The following is a 22,527-nucleotide window of genomic DNA, read 5'->3' as shown; positions in this document are numbered from 1 at the left end:
AGGCCTTACCTCAGTAAAGCAGGCTAAATTGAGGCCTACAGAAGAGCAATGGCAGTAGGAGACCCTAATAAGACCTAACACTTTTTTTTAACATTAACCACATACTAGTCACTATACCAAGCATATTTAAAATACCTCAGGTTAAACTTCACAAGCACCTTAGGCATTAGCTACCATTATTGACCTTTCACAAATGAGCAAGGTTCAAGAGGGCCTGATCTTGTCTAAAGCACACAGTAAGGGGGCTCACAGTGAATTCTGTACTCTCAGCCACTCTCCCATATGGCCTCCTGAAAGGTACGTATAGATTACTGCAAATAGTGCAGTGCAACTTGCCAATTTTAACCAGTGGTGGAGGAAATGCCTCGATTTTGATCCAACTCTACCTGACTGCAGAATCAATGCTATTAGCCACTATGCTAACCTGAAGCGAAAGGAGGAGATTTGGGGTAAAGCTAACACAACCTGGTAAAGCAACTAGACATGGAAAAGTAAAGGAAAGGTAATGACTCCCTGGAAACTGTCATTCACTGAAACAGAGAATAACAGCAGGAAGAGGGTTTGAAGGGAGCATGAAAGAAGATAGAGACTATGATGTCATTTCTGAACACAATGACTTTGAGGGATCTATAGACACTTCAGATGTCCAGAGCACAGGATAGAAGTATATTAGAATGGACAGATATTTAGTAGTTTTTGAAGACCTGTATGTGAAATAGTAAAAGGTCTCAGGACATTCTTTACTAAGGTGATACAGCATAATTGTTGGGAAGGCAGGCTCTGGAGTCAGATTATGTGCATGTAAACTCTTTCTCCAACACTTAACCCACTGTGATCTTGGGCAAGTCGTCTAGTTTCTCGAAGCCTCAGTGCCCACCACCCTGCTCCCAGACTTAAGAGGGAATTAACAAAAGAATCTACTCCCCAGGATGGCCAAGATAGTCCACACAGGTAACACAGGTAGAGCACTCAGCATGCACCTGTGTTTAAAACGGGTCAGCTCTTTCTGAGGAGGAAGCCTACAGGACAGAACGTCAACACTTAAAGCTGGTGGGGAGAAAAAAGCTGGCCCCAAAGGAATCTGAGAGGAAACTGCAAAGGTTTAGAAAGAACAATCTGGAGAAGCCGGAGTTAAGGAAGATATAGCAGTCCCAAGGGGAAGATAATTGACAATGCCAAGCGCTACCAGGAGGTCAAGAAAGGGAAGGACTACCTGGCTCAAGAAAATATCGCAGTTAATGTCTTATGGAAGACGGTTGCAGGGAATTAGCAGAGGCTGGGGGAAAAGTGGCAGTATGGACTGTTCTTCCAATAAGCCTATCTCATGGAAGGAACGAAGATGGTAACAGGCAGCAATCTGAGAGAGAAAGTGGAGGGCATGACTGTATTTTCATTTAGAGGAAAGAAATACAACACAATGCTGATGTGTGAAGGCAAAGGAGCTGGTCAGGAGGGAAAGGATGAAAATACAGCAAGAGGGAAGAAATTACTACTGGACTAAGGTACTAGATGGGACAGAAAATGGCATCCCAGGACAGAGGTGAAAGGACTGACTGTGAACAGGATGAAGTACCCCCTCCACTGGGACTAGAAAGAAGGAAATGAAGGCAGATGCAGCAGAGGTATATTTTTAGAGATGGGCCACAGAAGCAACGAGTTCCCACCTACGGGCCTCTCTCTCTTCTCTCTTCCCTGTGATACCGTTATCACCATCAGAGTCCTCAATGTGCCAGGGACATCCTGAAGACTTTGTAAACTGTTTCCTCACCACTACAGTATGCTTGCTATGTGTTAGCTGCTATACTGGGGTCTAGACATGCAACAGTCAACAGCATATATTACTCAATCAACCCTCATTACAACTCCGTATGAGTTATTCTCATTACCCCTATTTTTCCATGAGGGAACTGAAGCTTAGGGTGGATAAACAACTTGCACCTCAGGTCACACTGCAGAGCAAGGAGACTGACTCACATAGTCTGACTCTGGAGTCTGAGGTCCATACCAGTAAGTAACCAGGTGAGAATGGCCACTGAAGGTAAGTGGGGAGGATTTTAAGGGACATGAGAGAGAAAAGTTTAGACTAGACCTGCCCAGAGACAAAAAGAAATCAAGATCACATACGACTTAGTTGCACAAACAGAATTAGACCTTCAATGTCCCAATTCTTGTGTTGAAGTTCCCTGACCAAGAGATGACATTCTTGTTTCAAGGCTGTGCAGCAACTCTGAGGGAAGCAAGGCTTTTACACGGGAAGGGTAACTGTACATTTCTGGACTACTCTGTCAGATGGTGCTCTTACCTTCTTGAAATGAAGAAATCATTCCTAACCCTCAGGATTCAACCAGTCCAGCATGAATACTAGGTCTTCTCAAATATTAGTATTTTAATGGATGATACTACTATTGCTTCGGGTTCTGACTCTTGCCTTCCTTCTAAATAGTTCAAACTGCTTCAGTATGTGAGTTCACTGTTAAAATATCTCTTGAGATGAGGCTGTTTTTAGATGGAGAAACTCTTATAAAAGTAAATTAACCAAAATCAGACTGAGAGTGGCAAAGCTGGAATAAAAACTGGGGATTCCCAGCTCAGGATTCTTATCTTGGTCTGACAATCCTGAACAGACACCTGCCCACTCCTCAATCTCAGCGCCTCACCTCTACAATGGAAATATGCACCGTGAATATGGAGATGCTGAATAAACACAAAAACATAGCCAGTTGTTCGTAATTTTTCCCCAGTAGGGAGACCACCTCTAAAGCTGACTGAAGCCTCATCATTAAAATTGAGGGGTTTAAGAACTTTAAAGAAGCAACTGAGTCATTCTTCTTAAAAATACAGGAGCTACTCAATAAATATTTAAGTGAGTCATTTCTGCAGTTCTTAAAAACCTGTACGATTTCTGAGAAGAAAGGGTCGAGAATAAGAATGTGAGTAGGTGTGTGTGAGCGAGATAATTCCCAGGCCCCAGGCGGATAACTTGGCAATGTCACAAACCACTAGGGGAGCAAAGCAAAGGCCACAAGCTCAGGCTTCCCAAGAAAGAGTGAGCAGAAAAAAAAAAAAAGAAAGAATGAGCAGGAGAGGAGGAACAGAGCTGAAGGTGTAACCGCTGCAGGGATCAAATCACAGAACAACAGTCTTCTGGGCCTTCGTGGTGTGTTTTTTAACCAGCTAATTTACATTTTAATCAACGGGAGGAGGGTGAAAACAGCCCATTTCTTTCCCACAACACCAGAAGGTAATCAAGATCATGAACTGGAGCTTTAATACCTAGAGAGAGAACAGCCACATGACTGCAGTGAGACCAGAGCAAACCTGTCTCAATATTGTATGGTGCTGTTCTGAAATCCTATTCCAGAGGAATACAGTAGATGAGGATAGCAGAGGGGAAGTGGATTTTTAGTGACAGTCTTTCTAGCTAGAAGAAGGCATGACAGAAAAAAAAAAGAAAAAGAAAAAGAAGAAAAGAAAAAGAAAAAGAAAAAGAAACCTACAACTCTCCAGGATGTGTTCTGAATGCACATGATAGACAGACTGACTATACTAATCCTGTGATTTTTTTTTTTTCAATTCTGAAAAAGTTTGGGGTATTAACTTCTAAAAAGTCACAGAACACACAAAGCTTTCAGTTTGGAAAATAAGTCACTAAACTAGTAACTTACAGAACCCTGTGATGGCTTCTGAAACTTATTCGATACTCCTCCAATGAGGTATTTACAAATAATACACTTTGTCAATGAAGATACAGGTGTGGGAAGGAAATCAAAGAAAAAAAAATTATGGTCTAAAACTGAATCTTAGAACACATCCTAAAGAAATGAATAGATTAATTCTGATTTGGGGAGAAAAGCCACCAATAACTGAACGCACACCTGGTAAAATCCATGTTGTACACCCAAATGATTCTGGATAATCAAAACAACTTCTTAACGGTTTTTGTTTCACTTTGAATGGAAACTGATACAGATTGTGAACAGAATCTGATGAGGGGGGAAAAAACTTATTTGGCTACCTGAAAGCTTGATTTGGTTTAAGCTTGATCACAGGAAAAGCATTTTGTAGTCCTCAAACTACAAATCCCTCACTCCCGGTATACCAAAGTACATCACTGATACAGTAAGAGCACAGCTAAAGAAGAACCAGGTTTTCATCCTTACACTTTTCCTCCCAAAATCTCACTACTATTCTCTGATAACAGCCTCCCACCTGAAAAAACCTTATGACCTTGACCCTTATCTTTTCATTCCAAGCACCCTACTTTAAAAACAGTAAAAGTTAGTCTTAGATATTCAGAAACTGTTTAGCTTTCCTATTAAACGTAAATCACTAAGAATGTGATGCTGATCAAAACAACAACCCGGAAGATAGCTCTAAATTCCAGGTAGGAAAAAAAAAAGTTATAAAATAAACTGCAGATGAATTTGTAAGGATAATATATCTACAATGGACAGGGAGGAGCATTTTCAACGCAAGGGTCAAACATCAAAAGGTTTCTTCCTTCAACCACAGACCCGTTTGCAACCCTTAATTCCAGAGCTCCTCTTAAGACTGCCCAGTCTTATGTACTCCAACGTCAAGTGCAGCAACTACATCGAGTACTTACTTGTCTTGGAAAATGTCCTGAGCAGTCACCTGATCCTTTTTCTTGATGACTTCAGTCAGAGGGAAAATGGTCTTTATTTTAGAGAGAGGAACCTGACATTTAGTTGTCACCTCAGTGGGGGGGTCCAGCATACTCAAAATGTGCGGCTGAATTGGGGGCAGAGGCTCCTGGGGATGCAGAGCACGGTGCAGCAGACACTGTGGGAGAGGAAGAAGGGTTTTAAAATGTAGATGTAGACATCATACACGACTTCACTATACTTTCCTGATCAGAGATCCTCCACGTTAGCTTGGGAGGGCTATAGGATTCCTACCACATGTAACAGGGAACAGAGGTGGCCTTGGAAGTACTTTGGTCAGCCAGACGTCAGCAACATCTACAAGCAACTGTAAACCAGGTCCAAGCCTAGCAGTGCCTTCAGCTGGAGGCCTCCTAGAGAAGAGGCTCCTCTTACAGACCGAGGCTGCTGCTTCCACCGCCCAGATAATACTCGCCCAGACAATACTCGAGGCTCTCTAAGACCTCATTCCAAGAGCCTCCAATCCTATTAGCTCCCCTCAGCAGACTGCTTTCTCCCTTGTGTAATCTTAGATGACGGTGTGTGGTGGGTGAAAAGGGGCTCAGTGAGTCCCGGGAAAACAGGAAGAAGTCTGTAGGAGAGCTCAGAATACTGGTCTGTCCCAAACCTCCCAGGGTGCTAAGTTTGGGCTCTTCTCCACTACCTGACCCACTTCTGTCCATGTGCTCTCCCAGCACCCTTCTCTAGGGAACATCCCCTCTCATGGGGGCTACCACCATCATCTTCCAACTGGTCTCCCTGAATCTACTTTCATTGTTCTGTATAGCCAAAGCTATCTTAAAACCAGCCCTTCCCATACCCCAAGTCCCGCATACCACAGCTCCAATATGCCTCCTCCATCTGCCACTGTCCTCCCTCACTCTCACACCCCAGCTAGGCTGGGCTCTCCCTGTTTTACTCCCATACCAAGTGAGGTCCAGTCTTTGGGACCTTATGTTTATCGCTCTCTCTCTGCCTCATTGGCCTTCTCGGAAATCTCCACAGAGTTGGCCCGTTTTCATCCTTCTGTTCTTTGCCCAAACATCACCTCCTCAGAAGAGGTTTACCCTGACACCCTGTGAAGGAGCCCCTCCACTCTCATCCTGCCACCTAGCTACTCTTGCTATCACTCCTGTTTTATAGTTTGTAAACCATTTGTTACTACCTAAAATTATCTTATCAATCTTCCAGTTTGTTTATTAACCTTCCCTCTAAAAAGGAGAGCTCTTGTCTTGTTTACTGCTGGATGTCAAGTACCAAAAACAGTGTATGGCACGTAATAAGCACCTACAGGGATCAGTTGAAGCACAACGTAGTCTTTCCTAGGACTCTATTTGTTGACACAGGTGTCAGGAAGTGGCCCCAAGAGCAGGGCCAAGGTCAAGACCAGGGCAGGTTCTGTGTTGCTCACAGGAGTGAAAATCTGGACCACAAGCCACTTCCATTCAACTACCTGTACTGCTTTCCATCTACGAAGCTAGGTTTTGGCAATGCTGTTATCTGTCCAGAAAAGTAAACACTCTAAAAGGAGTATAGGAAGGTAAGCAAGAATGAAACTATCAATTCACTGACCTTTTCTTTCCTTTGCTAGAGAATCATTCCAAAATTCAGTTGGAGAATAAGGAAGACTCCTACTATTCCCTCCTTTAAACGACTTATACCTTGGTCATTTTATTTTATTTTATTTTATTTTTTAATTATTTATTTATGATAGTCACAGAGAGAGCGAGAGAGGCAGAGACACAGGCAGAGGGAGAGGCAGGCTCCATGCACCGGGAGCCCGATGCGGGATTCGATCCCGGGTCTCCAGCATCGTGCCCTGGGCCAAAGGCAGGCGCCGAACCGCTGCGCCACCCAGGGATCCCCCACCTTGGTCATTTTAAAGAGAAAAACCCAGGGAGCTGAAAAGTTCTAATTCAAAACACTGTTTCGTATCACAAAGGTACCTGATGTATACCACCCCGTGGGCGGTTTTCCTACCCTGTAGAAAATGTAAGCTAGAGTCTCCATTCTAAAAAAACAAAAAACTTCAGCTTAAATAGTAAATGTCATCTGAGTTGACATCCTCTAGAACTTTCACGTGCTGCCCCCTCATCTCAATACACCAAACCACACTCTTCCTTCTCCATAGTATATTCACTTGTCTCAGAATCTGATTCCAGCTTTCCTCTTTCTTAATTACTCGACATTCCCTTGAGCATCGGTAATACCAGCTCATTTAATGTGAGGCAAAAGGAGAAACCAAAGTGATCCCAAACCCTGTGCATCTACCCCCAACCTTCTTCTGCATAATTCTTAATTCACAGTGCTCTTCCTCTGGTCATTAAATTATCTACATAGTGTAGAAAGCCCCTCAAGGTGTAAGGAGTAATCCAGCATACACATAGCAGACTTCTCACATAGTCTGGAAGATTCTGTGATATTCAATGAACACTTCGGGGAAAAGAACTAGAACGAACAATGGACAAATATTCTACTCAACCTCCCTACTGAAAAAATATTTCATATCTTCAGTATGAATTCCAGGCAATTCCTTCAAACGGTGTCATCAGCCTACAGGAGATGTTCTGAAGCATCAACCACTAATATTTTTTCAAAAGTCACATTTTACATAAAATTAAGCAGGATATTTATCAAATGCATTCAATCCAAAAAACCTTAATTCATTTAAAATTTGAATTTATGAGAAAGTAACACTTTTTAACAGTAGAAGAGCTGAGATTACAACCCTAACTTATTTCTTTTAAGCAACTGTTACTCCTTGATGTGATTTTTAGTTTGAAAAAGACTAGAAAAAAAAATTCACAGGCCACATGGTTAGCTCATAAGTTACCAATATGTTGACTTGAGCAACACCGTATCAGTGATTTAAGAGGCAGTTGCTATACCATGCTTCCCCAAAAATGTAGTTTTCAGCATTTCTTTCCAAAATTAGAATTAAATTAACCTGTTGTTAACAAATTGATGGTTAACCTCTCCCTCCTTCTGCCCCCCACTCCCAGGCCATTTACTCTCAGCTACGAATGCTTCATGTATAAAGAAGTCTTCCTGGACCCCAACATCCTCCTCAGCTTCCTGCCTCCTCCTCCATCAGGAGAGCTTTCTTCTCCAGCACGGTACTACTACTCCACTACTGGCCCCCACCCCCACTACTCCACCGCCCCTGGGCCCTCAAAGTCAGCAAAGACTTCATAACAGACCCCAAAGGTCCTCAGCTGTGCTCGCCCTCACTCACCAGAGTGTAGTGTCTGACTTGTGGTTTTGTCCTTCCAGACACACTTCACTCCCTGTGTTTCCCAAGGCACCAGCTTTTCCTAGTTCTTTCTACGGCTCTGATCTGGGGAGGCTGAGGGGGTGGGCGGGGCTGGACGGGGTGGTGGTGGTAAAAGGAAAATTTCATTTTGTCTTTCAACAACCCTTCTTTTTCTCTCTATCCGTAATTATTCACTCATACGATAGTGTTCAGGACTCTGTTCTCCCTTCTTCTCATGAACATACTCTCCCCAGGTCATCTCGTACACTTCTACTTCTACCCAAATGAAGAGGACTCTCAAGTCCTGAATTCTCTCCTGGGGTCTGCATCCCTATTTCCAACTTCCCACTGGGTGTGTCTGTACTGGGATGACCGACAGACAGCTGCCATCTAACACCTGCAAAAACACATGAATTGCCTTTTCTCTCTGTTCATTCTGTATTCCTCATTATCGCTTACAGGACGCCATCCTTCCATGCACCCAAGCTAGGATCCCATTACCTCCAATTTCTCTTTCTCTTCAAATACATCCAGTCCTTTAGGTCCTGTCTCTTCTGCCTTTACATGTTCCCTCTCCGTTCTCCCTGTCACTGCTGTAATTCAGGACTTCATGGGGGCCACTGCAGCTTTCCTAAGTGGTCTCCTTGCCGTCCCCACATCACCATCAGAGCTGGTTTCTACAAATCTGTCACCCGCCCACTGACAAAACCTTATAGTAACTTCCTGCTGCTGACAGGGTAACATCCAAGTGATTAGCTCCTCACAATTCACCTGAGATTTACCTTGCCTGCCACCTTTCCCATCATTTCCCCACACAGCCTATTGCGTGGCCACGTGGACCTATATCTAGGGGCCCTCAAATCCAGCACCCTCCTCCAGGTTCCCATTTTTGCACATGCTACTTCTTCTGCCTGGCATGTTCCCGTCACATCCCCTTTCTTGTTTAGCGAAGCCTACCTTCAGTCACCCACTTGTGAGAATCTTTCTTCTACAGTGTTTTGTACCCTTCACTGTTGTACCTATTGGTTTCACATCTCCACTCCTCTCGCTCCTCTGGGAGAGTCCTTTCAAGCAGTGAGCTTATTGTATCTTTAGCTCATAGCACAATGTTAGTACTCAATATTTGTTTAGGGAAAAAAAAAGAGAGAGAGAGAATTCAATTTATAAATGCCATAGCAGTAATACTTCTATGTACAGATAAACCATATTAAAAACTCTCCCCCATAAAAGAAAGCAAAGTGGGTAAGATATAAAAATCAAAGTTGCCAGTGCCTGCAGCTTTGAAAGGTAACAAATACCTATGTCTGTGGCTTGTTATCTGTTCATCTAAACATTTATTGAAGTCAGACAGAACCCAACCTAGATACATCTGTCAAGTATGAGAAGTTTCCGTTTTTCACCACAGTGACCAAGTATTTTTGCAAGCTTTCCACACCAACTGGTCTGTTCCTCCCTTTCCTACAAATGACAAAGAGCTTTAGGTCTTAAAGTCCACTTGTCAAAAACACCAAAGAAGTTTATACAAGTGGCGCACACTTGACTACACTTAGAATATTGAAGCATTCACTGAGTCAGCCCTTTACATGTTAAGCTTTATATTCTAATTTTAGAAGAAAAGATTTGTTTTCACTACTTAAGGGAACTGTAAGCATCAAAACACCAGGCAGTTTCAGTAGGAGATCCCTTGAACTATAACAGGCCCTGATATGGACTTGAGTCAGTTAAGGATGCTTTGAGAAAGGGATGATCAGTGGTATCTCCTTCATCTCCCCCTGCACCCCCCTTCGCCCCTGCAAGAGGAGGACTTCCACTCCTCTGTGGTGAAGACCATGCCTGATAAAGCTGCTTGTGATGTTCGCCAGCTCTGTGGGATTCAGAAAGGCTCTGTCTTGCTGCCACCAACTTCATCTGGGCCTAGAATATTCCTTCAGCCCATCCCTCTCCTGTTTTAGCACAAGTCAGCTCCCCTATCAGCCTTCCCAGTTTCCCTTAATCTAATCTCCACTTTTCCAATTCCTCTGGCCCAAGATTCAGAAATACCTATTTAATAGTTTTCTGTATTTTAGTTACTCTTTAATAATTTCATACTATAACCTTTTCATCTGACTTTCATGCTACCTTTAGTTATGAAATTTTTGACAGATGTGGTACTGGAATATTCTCTAATTTTTTTTCTTAAGATTTTTAATTTATTTATTCATGAGAGACACACAGAGAGAGGCAGAGACAGGCAGAGAGAGAGGCAGGCTCCATGCAGGGACCTGATACAGGATTCGATCCCAGGACCCTGGGATTGTGCCCTGAGCCAAAGGCAGGCACTCAACTGCTGAGCCACCCAGGCGTCCCAGTTCTTTTCTTTCTTTTTTTTTTTTTTTAAGATTTATTCATTCATGAGACACACACACACACACACACACACACACAGAGAAAGAGGCAGAGACACAGATACAGGCAGAAGAAGAAGCAGGCTCCATGCAGGGAGCCCGATGCGGGACTCAATCCTGGGTCTCCAGGATCAGGCCCTAGGCTGAAAGCAGCGCTAAACGGCTGAGCCCTCCAGGCTGCTCCAATCCTAGTTCTTCTCTATTGTTATTATACAGTTCACAAAAATTCTCCTACTATTTGAATATAAAAAACAAAATCTCATTCATATAGAGGAGAACAGCCTAGAAAAGGCATAAAAGAATCATGTTTGATTAAAAAACTAGTCCTTTAAAAAAAAAAAAAACTAGCCTTCCCCCAGAAAAATAATTTTTTATGTATCTTAACTTTACTTCTTTCTTTCTAACAGCTCAGAGTATTTTTTTTTAGTAGTAAGAGGAAGGTATTATTCTTCCATTAAATAAAGCAACTGAAACCTTCAGAGGACAAAGACGCTTGTTTGGAACTGGCCAATTATGCTAACTTTTCACTCAGGTCTCTTTCATTAAAAAAAAAAAAAAAAAAGACTGGTTCATCTTTCCTCTTTTACCTGAAATAATCTCTGAAATTGAGGATTTGGGATTTTGCTGGTTGGAAATAAGTCTTCAATGGTGTCCTCCTTTTCATCTTTCTTTATCAAGCTCATGGAGTCAATCAGAGCATCAACAGCACTCAGCTGAGCCTCTAAAACAAGGATAAACAGAGTGCACAAAGGAAAAATGATTATCTCCATCGGTCTCCACTAAAATAAGTGCTTTCTTTTTTTTTATTTTTTTTTTATTTTTTTTTTTATTTTTTTTTTTTTATTTTTTTAATTTATGATAGTCACAGAGAGAGAGAGAGAGAGAGAGAGAGAGAGAGAGAGAGGCAGAGACACAGGCAGAGGGAGAAGCAGGCTCCATGCACCAGGAGCCTGATGTGGGATTCGATCCCGGGTCTCCAGGATCGCACCCTGGGCCAAAGGCAGGCGCCAAACCGCTGCGCCACCCAGGGATCCCAAGTGCTTTCCATTCAGATACTCATAGCATTACCAGCAGGTTGTGCAGTCTGGGCTTGGCCAAAAAACAGTCTATAGTTATGCAAGTCATTTAATCTGAGTCTTCATGTTCTCTTTTGTAAAAAGAGCTATTTAGAATGTCTGCTCTTCTAGGTCCATTCAGTGAACTTTTGCAGTGTTACAGCACAAGCAAGAGTTTTACTCCAGAGGAAGCACCACAGCCATACAAAACCCAACTTCCATATGGAGACTCGAAATATTCAGTAAGCAATGAGTTGGTATATTCAAAAAATTAGTATTAGCTAAAGCTGAAAACCATGAAAAAGAAAAAGAAAATATCTTTGGTGATGAGGTATAAGTTTTACAAGGATTTCCTATAACTTATCAAGGTAACTTAACAGGCAGACAGAGGAACCTAACAGGCAGATACCAGCAGAAAAGAGGGAGTGGACTCATTCCCAAGTCTCCCCAAGTCGTAGGATGAGCTCTCACAAACCTCACAGCCTGGGTGCACACCTGCGCATGTGTTCAAACGGTAAGAACCTTGTAAGCAGAAACATGACATCTTCATTACCTCCCTCCTAATACCTAACAGAAATCAAGAGTTCCTCAGTAAAAATCTACCAATTCAACAAAAATGGCACAGTCCAAAACAACATGGATGAAAAGCAACACTTTTCCAAAAACACTCCTACCTCAACTATCATGTGTAACTTCCATTCTGCTGATTCATACAGCAGCTCAGCTGTTAAAAGCTCAAGTGCTGTTTTTGGATCATTCACAGCCGTTAGGCAAAAGGTGGAAAAGAGTAAGCAATTCTTAAAAAACCCATTGTGCTTCTATTCTTTACCTTTTCAAATGTCTCTTTTACGACAAAATGAAAGAGCTTACAGACTTTTGTCATGATATATTGCTATCCCATTTTTGGACTTTCCAGGGGAGGTTTCAGACACTGGGAGAGCCATCACCATCTTAAACTGACTACTGCAGGGTCCACCCAGGAACAGGTAGAGGTTGCACTTGTGTGTGAACATTCAGTGGTTTTCATCTGCTACGTCAGGCTAGTATCAGGCCAGATCACTCTGCAATTGCACATCTCTACATAAGTATCTACTGACATATGCCAAACGGTTTTAATGATCCACTTTCCAAAGGAATAAATGCAAATAAAAATAGGCTAACTCCCAGAAAATAAATCAAGAGGCTAAAAAGATACTTAACATTTTAGATCCTGAGTGAATGATGTATGTCCATATGATAATTCCTCAAAAAAGTTTTTTTAAATGTCTATGCATTTAAAGTCTAAAATTATCAAGACGTAGAGAAATAATACTGTAACACAGTAGAGGCTTCTATACATTCAAGTCCATGCCTGACTCCACCATGATGCAGACTGACTTGTTTCTTGAAGGTGAAGATATAAGCCCAGGGCCTATGTGATTCTTGGCTTTTCTATAGCACACTCTTCCTAAGGGATTTAACCAAAAAAAACCCCAGAGTGAACCCCCTTCTGAGACTCACCTCACGACTTCCTAATCCTACAATGACACAAATTTAAACTTTCAAGCTTTTTGGTATGCATTCTCTACAATTGGCCCACTATATTTCATTGCAGGTGTCTTAAACCAAGAGCCCTGAGATAGGATCTGTTGTTGGTGTGAATCATCCCATGCAGCACCCTGGCATTTGTAGCCAGATACATGATAAAGGCCTTTTCTCATAATGCTCAGAGTAACTCTTAGAAATAAGGGACAAGGAGGCTTGGATGATTACTGTAAAGTACAAAGAAAGGGCAAAGAGAAAAGTTAATCGTCACCACTTACTTTTCAGTTCTAAGTTAGTTACATCATATCTTATGTAGGACACTAAAGTCATAGCTTTGACCCTGCACATCAATTCACTTCAGCAGAGGGCAAACTGGTTCACAACTAGACAATGTACATCCATTTCCAACAAGCTGCTCCCTAGATACAAGCTCTAAGTCAGATGGGGAGAAACCAGTGTTCGGAGAGTTCAGGGCAAACCTATCCCTACTATGAAAAAAGATGATGCACCACCTCCATCATCACTGTGGATGAGCATGTTTGGAATCCAAGTAATTCCACCCTGTGAAGTCCCCTGGCCCCAATCAATGACTGCAGGCAGGTAACTTCCCAAGGACAGTCTGTGTTTAGAGCCAATTAATGGGCAAAAGGGAAATAAACTCACCCGTGGGAGTGCATTTCTTATTATTTTTGAAAGATGAAAACATGTATTGTCGCAAGTCTTCCATAAAAGGCAGCTGCACATATATTAAACACTAATGAGAAAGAAAAGAGGTAAAAGCAAAAACCAAATTAATGGAAAAAATATAAAGCTGTCCCAAATGCCATGCAAGTGGCACAACAAAAGTATTTCAAAAATCAGACAAGTCAAGTCTGGGACTTGGTAAGTAAAGCATTTTGAGTTCTGTTATTTGCTGTACACAACTGTTGAACAGTACAAAGAATATTACACATAAGAGAAAAACTATCAAAGAATACTTGCAAAACGTGTGACCAATACAACAGATGGGAAGAGTCACAGTGACTGGAAAGTTGATTGGGAAGTCAAGATATTTGCTTTCTCCTTTCTACTACCACAGAAAGTTCTCTGAGAAACAGGAGATGGTCAAGAATCTAGGCCTGGATTTAACAGGAGAACCCTAAGTAAACTGAATTTTTCAAGGACCACAACAAAATCATACCCTCAACCTTTCTCCATAGTCTTCATTTGTGAAAACAGGCACGCCCTATCCCCATTAAGTTCCGCGAAGTCAAGAAGGGTGAGAACCGAGAAGTCACTGGACTGGGCAAACAAAAGGCTACGGTTAACCTTCAGTGATTTGATTTAATAAGCTCCTTACACACATTTATAATTTATGCTCCTTCGCTGCAACTGAAAGTACAGTTCATAGACCAAAAGCATTAGCATTACCTGAGAACTTGTGAGAAACGCACAACCTCAGGCAGTGCTCCAGATCTCCAGAATCTGATCCCCAAGTAATTCCCATGCCCATGACCAGTGGAGAAGCACTGTTGGAAGTAGAGGAACTGACATAAAAAGAAAAAATTAACACAAAACACCTGTGGGATTTACCTCATAGACATCCTTGATAAAAGGAAAAGCCACGCCAACTTGAGGATGAGATCTTCTGTCATAAGCATATCGAACCACGGCCACCATGTCTAATTCATCCAAAGCATGAATCAGGGAGGAAAGTGCCACTGCTGCTGCCTAGTAAGAAAGCCACTGCATTAACACATAGTCAATGTGTGTCAACTTCCCCAACACAATTCAGTACAGCTGACCCTTGAACATATGGGTATGAAAAGACGGGTCCATATGCACACAGATTTTCACAGTACTGTAAATGTATTTTCTCTTCCTTATAATTTTCCTAACCTTTTCTTTTTTCTACCTTACTTTATTGTAAAATATATAATACATGTAACATATAAAATATGTATTAAGTGACTGTTGTTATTGGTAAGACTACTGGTCAAGAGTAGGCTATTACTAATTTAACTTTTGGAGGAGTCAAAAGTTACACTATTTTTGACTGCATGGGGTGTCAGGCCCCCTAATTCTCTACCCTCTTCCATTGTTGAAAGGTCAACTGTACTTATAAGATTGCTTTCCACTTAGAAAAAGAAAGTCTGGGGATCTCTGGGTGGCTCAGCGGTTTAGTGCTTGCCTTCGGCCTGGGGCATGGTCCTGGAGACCCGGGATTGAGTCCCACATCGGGCTCCCTGCATGGAGCCTGCTTCTCCCTCTGCCTGTGTCTCTGCCTCTCTCTCTGTGTCTCTCATGAATAAATAAAATCTTAAAAAAAAAAAAAAAGAAAGAAAATGGGTCTTTTTGCCTTTACATTGTTTCTACCATGCTTACAACCTGCATTATTAGCTGGTAAAACAGCATAGCTTTATTAGCGATGCTATTTAAAATGAAATGTTTATTGGCAGTTACAGGCTATCAGTACAGCAAACTTCTGAGCTCTAGTGCTGTAACATTTTTATTTAGAGTTTGAGTTTTGAGTAAGTTTTGTGCTTATCAAAATTACTCTTGGACCTTCTTGTTGACAACAAGATCAAATATATAGACCCAAAGGGAAAAATATTGAGTACTTTCACTGTTTTCAAAGCCTCAGTTGGAGTTACAATCATTGTAATTTGGAATTGATGTAATAGAAAACATTAACCGCTTTCTTTATGCTAGACATTAAAGAGGTTCTACTCTCTTTTCTTGGTTGTCATCAGAATGAAAATATTCAGAACAGGGGTCCGAAAATGCCATTTGGAGCTGGTTCACATTGATTTTTAAGTCTCTCCAATACATATTGACCACACATTGATTAATCTATCTTTTTTCATATTCTGGTCAGGTAAATTCAGATGTACATAATGGAATACCTTTTCTTGATTGAACTACACTATGGTATCTACATGATTATAAAGAAAAATAACTGGGCAGCCCGGGTGGCTCAGCGGTTTAGCGCCGCCTTCAGCCCAGGGTGTGATCCTGGAGACCCAGGACTGAGTCCCACATCAGGTTCCCTGCATGGAGCCTGCTTCTTCCTCTGCCTGTGTCTGTGCCTCTCTCTGTGCCCCTCTCTCTCTCTCTCTCTCTCTCTGAGTCTCTCTCATGAATAAATAAAATCTTAAAAAAAAAAAAAAAAGAATAACAGCCATATTCGGCCTAAAAAAAGATTAGTATCTACTTTATTCCCATTTCAGATTTTTTTTAAAGTGTCCCTCTATCCACTTCAAGGCCATATTGTACATTTCAGCATTTGATCACACTTACTATAACCTCTTCTGGATCCTCTCTCTTAACTGTTCAGTCTTCCTTCTCAGTTCATACCTTCATCCTCCAAATAAACTCCAGTCTCAGCCTTTCTAAACAAAATTTTTCTTTGTCCCCTCTCTCCATAAATTACTATCTATATCTTTCCCTTCACCTCTAAATTTCATGAAAATTTAATTTTTCTTGGTGTTTTCATGGCTTAGAACACAATTATTCTTCAATCTAAGCCAGCTCTTGCCCTCACCTTCTTTACTGAAATTACTCTCCAAAGTCATCTATGACCTCCTAATTGCCAATCCTTGGTTCCCATTCTATTCGTTTGACCTTTCAGCAGCATCTGACCATCCTCCTTTCTCTTTACTTTCTCCCTCTTTGGCTTCAGAAACAATACTCTCTTCTCTGATTATTCATTTTGTGGGTCACTCCTCCCCTAACTCTCCTCTTCCTCCACTAATCTTGAAATTCTGTTCTTGGCCTTCCCCTCCTCGTTTTACTCTGACACTCTGCTTGTGAATTATTTTATCTAGTCCCATCAGCTGATGAATCAAAAATCTGTATATTCAGCTTTAAACTCTCCTAACATCCAGACTAATATTGCCTACAAGCTGGTAGATACCTCACATGGTTATACTGCAGGTATCTCAAACTGTTCATGATGAAAACTAAAGTACTATCTGTCCCCCCACTCTCCTACAGTACTCCCTACTTCATGAATTCCACCTCCCAAACAAACGAGAAGCCCCAAAGTCTTCAGTAATGCCATCGGACTCATCCCTCACCTTCAAGTGTTCACCAACTTTTGCTAATTCTACCTCTATGCTATCTCTCTAATCTGTCTCTGCCACAAATGCCTCTCCAGTTCACAGAGCTGATCATGTCATTCCCTCCATAAGAATCTCTAATTGTTCAGGGGTGCCTGGGTGTCTCAGTCAGTTAAGCATCCAACTCTTGACTTCAGCTCAGGTCAAGATCTCAGGATGGTGACACTGAGCCCCATGTTGGGATCTTGCTCAGTTGGGATCTTGTTCAGCACGGAGTCTGTTTGTCTCTCTTTTTCTTCGTCTCCTTCCCCCTGCTCAAGGGCATATACGTGCATTCGCTCTCTGTCTTTCAAATAAATGATATTTAAAAGACTCTCCAATGGTTCCCCTATTCCAGCCTCAGTGAGCTGTTATTCCTGGACAAGTCTTGTACTTTCCCTCCTCTGTAGCTTTCTGCTCTTACAATTTCCTCCTAGCTAGAATGCCCTCTCCACATCTCTGTCTCTTGAGCTTCTAACCTATTTGCAAGGCCCAGTAAATTGAGACCCTCTCCATTTTAGATCTGCTTTAGTCTTTCCCTCTTCATAAATCCCCATTGTCTGTACCTTTTCTTGGTAATATAGAAAGATAGCCTTTATCAAAGTTTAGCTACGTATATTTTCATTTCCTCCACTAAAAACCTATGACCTCAATATCTTGTCTTTGAAATCATCTATAGGTTTCCTGACAGATTCATTACCTTTTTAGTTCAATTCAAGGAATATTTACTTAGTTTCTACTCTTTGCTACTATCTTAGGCCCCGTCAGAAAACAAAGATGAGTCCCTGATCTCACTGCACTAACACAGTCTTTACTAGCAGAAGTGAGATATGTACCAAATACAGAACACGTACAGTCTAACAAGTCCCATTAGAGAGACCAGAGAAACAGTGGGAGTCTGAGGATGAGATTACTTCCAATTTGTTTGGAAGTATCTATCTGGATGTCTTTGATAGAGCTAATTGGGATATGAAAGGAAGGAAGGATGGGGTCAAGGATGACTGTGACATTGTAAACACAATGCTACATGTGTGGAAAACTCAACTAAAGCTCCACTTCCTTCCCTTCCTCTTCTCCTCCACACAGTATAAATCACATACAAGTATAGATCCTCTCTACATAAAAATAATTATATACTAATAACAAGAGAAAACATATTCTTAAAAGGAATTATTCACAGAATCATAGAATATTTGAGTTGAAAAACAACAGTATTCGTCTAACCACCTACACGATGACAAAATTCTCTCCCCAAAATCTGGCTGGTGCAAATGCAAATAAAGACTCTGCTGGGAAACATTCAGGAATGGAGATCTGACCATCTCACAAGAAATCAATCCACCTGGAGGCAGTAATCCTTGTTGACAAAAATAATTCCTCATTTTGAACAAAACTACCACTTATTGGTAGGGAACCTCGTTTAATTTCTATTTCACATGAAAATCCTCTAATGTATGGAGGGGGCTTTCATGTCTGACATCCCTCCTATTTCCCTACTACCTCTGAAATTTTCTCCACACAACCTTTTATTGGAAATCATCACGTGACATAGTTTCCTTACTCCTCTGCTTATCTCAGAAGCTCCAGTTACTAATATGATCGTTTGACGAGGACATCGGGAGTGATACCAAAGAGTAGCCCTTTGCCATTAGTAGATGAATTTTTTTTTCCTTGAGTGACTTCAAAGTAACCCAATGATCTCTAGGGTCTGTTTGAGGTTGGATTGGAATCATGTATGCCATAAAACTGCCCTTAGCTAGCAAGTCTAGATAATTATATAGGCCATAACACAAAGCTGTTGACAATAGTCTTCACAACATGCTGGCAATCACATGAAGTGATCAGAATTTCCTGTGTGAAGGAACAGTAAACTGGAGTTAAAATTCAGTTAAACCGCCGTTAAGCTGTGCTGACAATATATACTACAGATGTCTAATTCCCAAGAGGATCTGACTCGAAAAATCCATGAAGTAGGATTCTCATGTAAACTAGGATTCACATAAGCCTACTGTGCTCTGACGAATCCATTCAGTACCGACTGGAAACCAAGTAATTCTAATTTAACTGTTCCAATAAGACAGTACCCCCATTCACTAGATTGGCAGCCAGATACCCCACAGAAGTGAGGAGAAAAGAGGACTTATGGGACTAGATCACTTACACCATCGCCCTCCCGCACCCCAAACAATCTTTCTACATCCAGTTTACTAATTTCAAACGCAAATACTTCTGGAACTTGGATACCTGCTTAGGCAGTCTTAAGTAAAATGAGATTGAAATATTCGAGTTAAGATCAACACCTCCACATGCCAAGTTCCAACTTGGAGGCTGAATAGGAAACATTTATACAGACAGCAAGTGTGACTATAGAGGCAATGGTTATAGGTTGCTAGCCAGGCAGAAACCAGCCCCAAAACAATCTCCTGGGGAGGCGGGGAAAGAGTACAGAGAGAAGGAAGGGGGCAAAGACGAATTTCTCAATGAGGTCCAGTGAATCACTAAAGCTCATTTCCAGGATGCTAAAGAGAGCGCTAAATGTTCAGTGCTTATGACAAATGAAAATGTCAACTTGACCTCAAGCCTCCTCAATATTCGACCATGAGATTCCCACACCTAAGTGCATATGTTCAAATGGTTTTGTTTTTAATACATACCTCCAGTGGCAAGACTATGTCCTCAGGCCTTGTGATCATGCTATGACAAATTCATTTATCATTTCTCCATTTTCAGAGTTAAAGCTCAGTGAACTTTCCCACTGATGTTGCAAGAATTAACGTCATTTTAAACCATAAAAGCCCCAAACAACTCACTTAAAATCACAATTCAATTCTGTGGCACTACCTCAAAGGCCCACTGTCAACTCACCTCATCATCTTTAGCTGCAAAGACCTTTAGGACTTGATTTCCCATAAAATCTCTCCTGTGGACCTACAAGAGTTAAGTGAAGAAAATAATCAGTTCTGATCCAAAATAAGCAAGCAACACATACAGCCATAATGCCACAGTTACTAAGAAATTCAATTCAAAATGCTCTTAGTATGAAAACATTCACAGGGACTAGAAAAAACTTATTACTTGAGGTTCAATTCAATTAAATACAGTATGTATCTGAATTCCAGGTATATGTCAAATATGCTGAGCACTGTAAACACAATAATAAACAGGATATAGTCTTGTCCTAAGGAGCCCAGACAAGTATAAAATTAACTTGGCTGCAGTATTACAGTCCAGCACTACAAAAGCACAAGAATGCAGTAGTGTAGCTCAGGACTACAAGAGCACACAAACAGGGCACCTAGCTGGGTCAGGAAGGGTCAGGGCAGGCTTCTGCAAATGGTGACATCTGGATCAAGACTTAAAGGATGAGCAGGAACTAAGAGAAAAGTCCAGCACAAGTGTCCAGGGCAGATACTAGTGTGAATTAAGTCTGGAATGACATAAAAACATAGTACCCTTGGGGAACTGCTCTGGGAGCAGGTGCAATGCTCTAGTATGAAGGGGGAGAGGTGAAAAATTAGATTAGCAAGATTAGCAAAGATCAAATCGTTCAGTCCCTTATAAGCAAAGGATAAATGGTTTAGACTTCAACCCAAGAGCAATGACGAGGCACTGATAAACTGCAAAGACACCAAAGTGAAGAACTAATTAGAGGGGCAGGGCTATACTGGAGGGGAGAAGAGTGAAACCAAAAATAAGTACTGCATGTCCTTCTGGCCCCCTTTGACTTCGATTTCTTCTCTGGCAGAGTTTCAGAGGGGTCAAAGAAGCTCCACCAACAGCTTATTAGAAATGAAGACTGAAGAGTTCCTAGTATCATAACTAACCACCTGCAGCGACTGACCAAGACCAACATCTCTCTGCTCCATGTAATTTTGAGTGTGGAGCTTATCTGTAAGAAAATGCCACGTGCTGTACAGGGCAATGATCGTCAAGTGTTCTCCTGTCCTCCCACCTCTGAAGCCGAGAAACTGAGCACTTTCAGAGTAACAGTGGCTCCAGAAGAGAGCCTCAAAGACAGAGCCTCACACCTCAAAGGTGTGAGGGTTTGGCTCACATACTTCAGATACCCTCCATCACCACTGCCAGTCCCATTTGAAGCTATTACTTAAAGAAATACAGGAATAATCCTATATTAAAACTAAAAATGTTGCTACATTCATATAGATTGCCCTCCTCCTATTATAATCTGTAATGGTTCTTGACTGATTTAATTTTTTTTAAAGATTCTATTTATTTATTCATGAGAAGACACAGAGATAGGCAGAGACAGGCAGAGGGAGAAGCAGGCTCCATGCAGGGACCCTGATGTGGGACTTAATCCCAGGACTCCAGGATCATGCCCTGGGCCGAAGGCAGGCACTCAACAGCTAAGCCACCCAGGTATCCGCCCCCATACAAACTAAATTCTTACTCATTCTACAGTTACGTACCCAGAACACTGATAACTTGGAGAAAGACAAATTGAAAATTTAAAACAAGAGTAATTTTACAATTTCCTAATTAAAAAACAAAACAAAAACACCAAGACCAAAAAACCTATTTTATATAATAAAAATGCTCATATTAATTCAATCTAGAAATGTTAGTTTCCCTCACTTTGAGGGAAAATGGGAAAATATGTGATATCATTAAAGATAATTACTAGTCTATTAAAAGGTGTGGGTCTATACTTAGTCGCTATGGAAAATGCCTTGCTCTTAAAAGGATGGGTATGCATTTCTTAATACATGAAAGTAGGGATGAAAACTAAACCATTTCAAAAATCAGCTTGTCTATCTGGTGGGCAGATTATAAATGATTAATAGCATAGGCCTTAAAGTCAGAGAGACCTGGTTCAAAACCAGTCTCTAAGGACGCCTCGGTGGCTCAGCGGTTGAGTGGCTGCCTTCGGCTCAGGTCATGATCCTGGGGCCCTGGGATCGAGTCCCTGAGTTGGGCTCCCTGCAGGGAGTCTGCTTCTCCCTCTGCCTGTATCTCTGCCTCTCTGTGTGTCTCTCATGAATAAATAAAATCTCAAATTAAAAAAAAAAAAAACCCAAAAAGCAGTCTCTACTACCTTCTCGCTGTGACCCTGGACCAATTACATATTCAATTTTTGATTGTGTAAGATACATGATCATGGCACCTATCTAGGAGGGTTGTATTAAAAATTAAATGGGGGGCAGCCCCGGTGGCCCAGCGGTTTAGCGCTGCCTTACACCGGGGGTGTGATCCTGGAGACCTGGACCGAGTCCCATGTCGGGCTCCCTGCATGGAGCCTGCCCCTCTCTCTCTCTCTCTGTGCCTGTCATTCATAAATAAATAAATAAATAAATGAAATCTTTAAAAAAAATTAAAATTAAATGGGAATCCACATAAAATGCCTAGTATATTGAATGGAATATTATAATCACTTAAAAAGTGGTGGCTATTACAATTACTGTACCTGAGATTGTACTTGAGATAAATATAGAGCTTAAAAACAACACAAGCTGATTTACAGAACATATCATGACTTACAAGTTAGTTTTAATTTAAGAAGTCCTTTTAAAATGGAAAAATGTACTTTTTGTTCAGCTCACTCTTTTT

At 41.4% G+C, this 22,527-nt stretch overlaps 1 protein-coding gene across 1 annotated transcript in view; it reads right to left on the bottom strand.

Annotated features, from left to right (window-relative positions):
* Positions 1 to 22,527, bottom strand: part of XRCC5 (X-ray repair cross complementing 5) — an 88,503-nt gene that overhangs the window by 44,475 nt on the left and 21,501 nt on the right. The window contains exons 10-14 of the mRNA XM_041737474.1: positions 19,825 to 19,887; positions 14,453 to 14,590; positions 13,544 to 13,634; positions 10,889 to 11,022; positions 4,607 to 4,803 (exon numbers count right to left, since the gene is read on the bottom strand). Of these exons, the coding sequence (XP_041593408.1) occupies positions 4,607 to 4,803; positions 10,889 to 11,022; positions 13,544 to 13,634; positions 14,453 to 14,590; positions 19,825 to 19,887 (623 nt within the window). The remainder of the gene's footprint in view (positions 1 to 4,606; positions 4,804 to 10,888; positions 11,023 to 13,543; positions 13,635 to 14,452; positions 14,591 to 19,824; positions 19,888 to 22,527) is intronic.

Source organism: Vulpes lagopus, chromosome 22 (assembly GCF_018345385.1).
Source record: "Vulpes lagopus strain Blue_001 chromosome 22, ASM1834538v1, whole genome shotgun sequence".
Taxonomy (NCBI): domain Eukaryota; kingdom Metazoa; phylum Chordata; class Mammalia; order Carnivora; family Canidae; genus Vulpes; species Vulpes lagopus.
The sequence above is the reverse complement of the archived record's forward strand: the minus strand, read 5'-3'. Positions and strand labels throughout refer to the sequence as shown.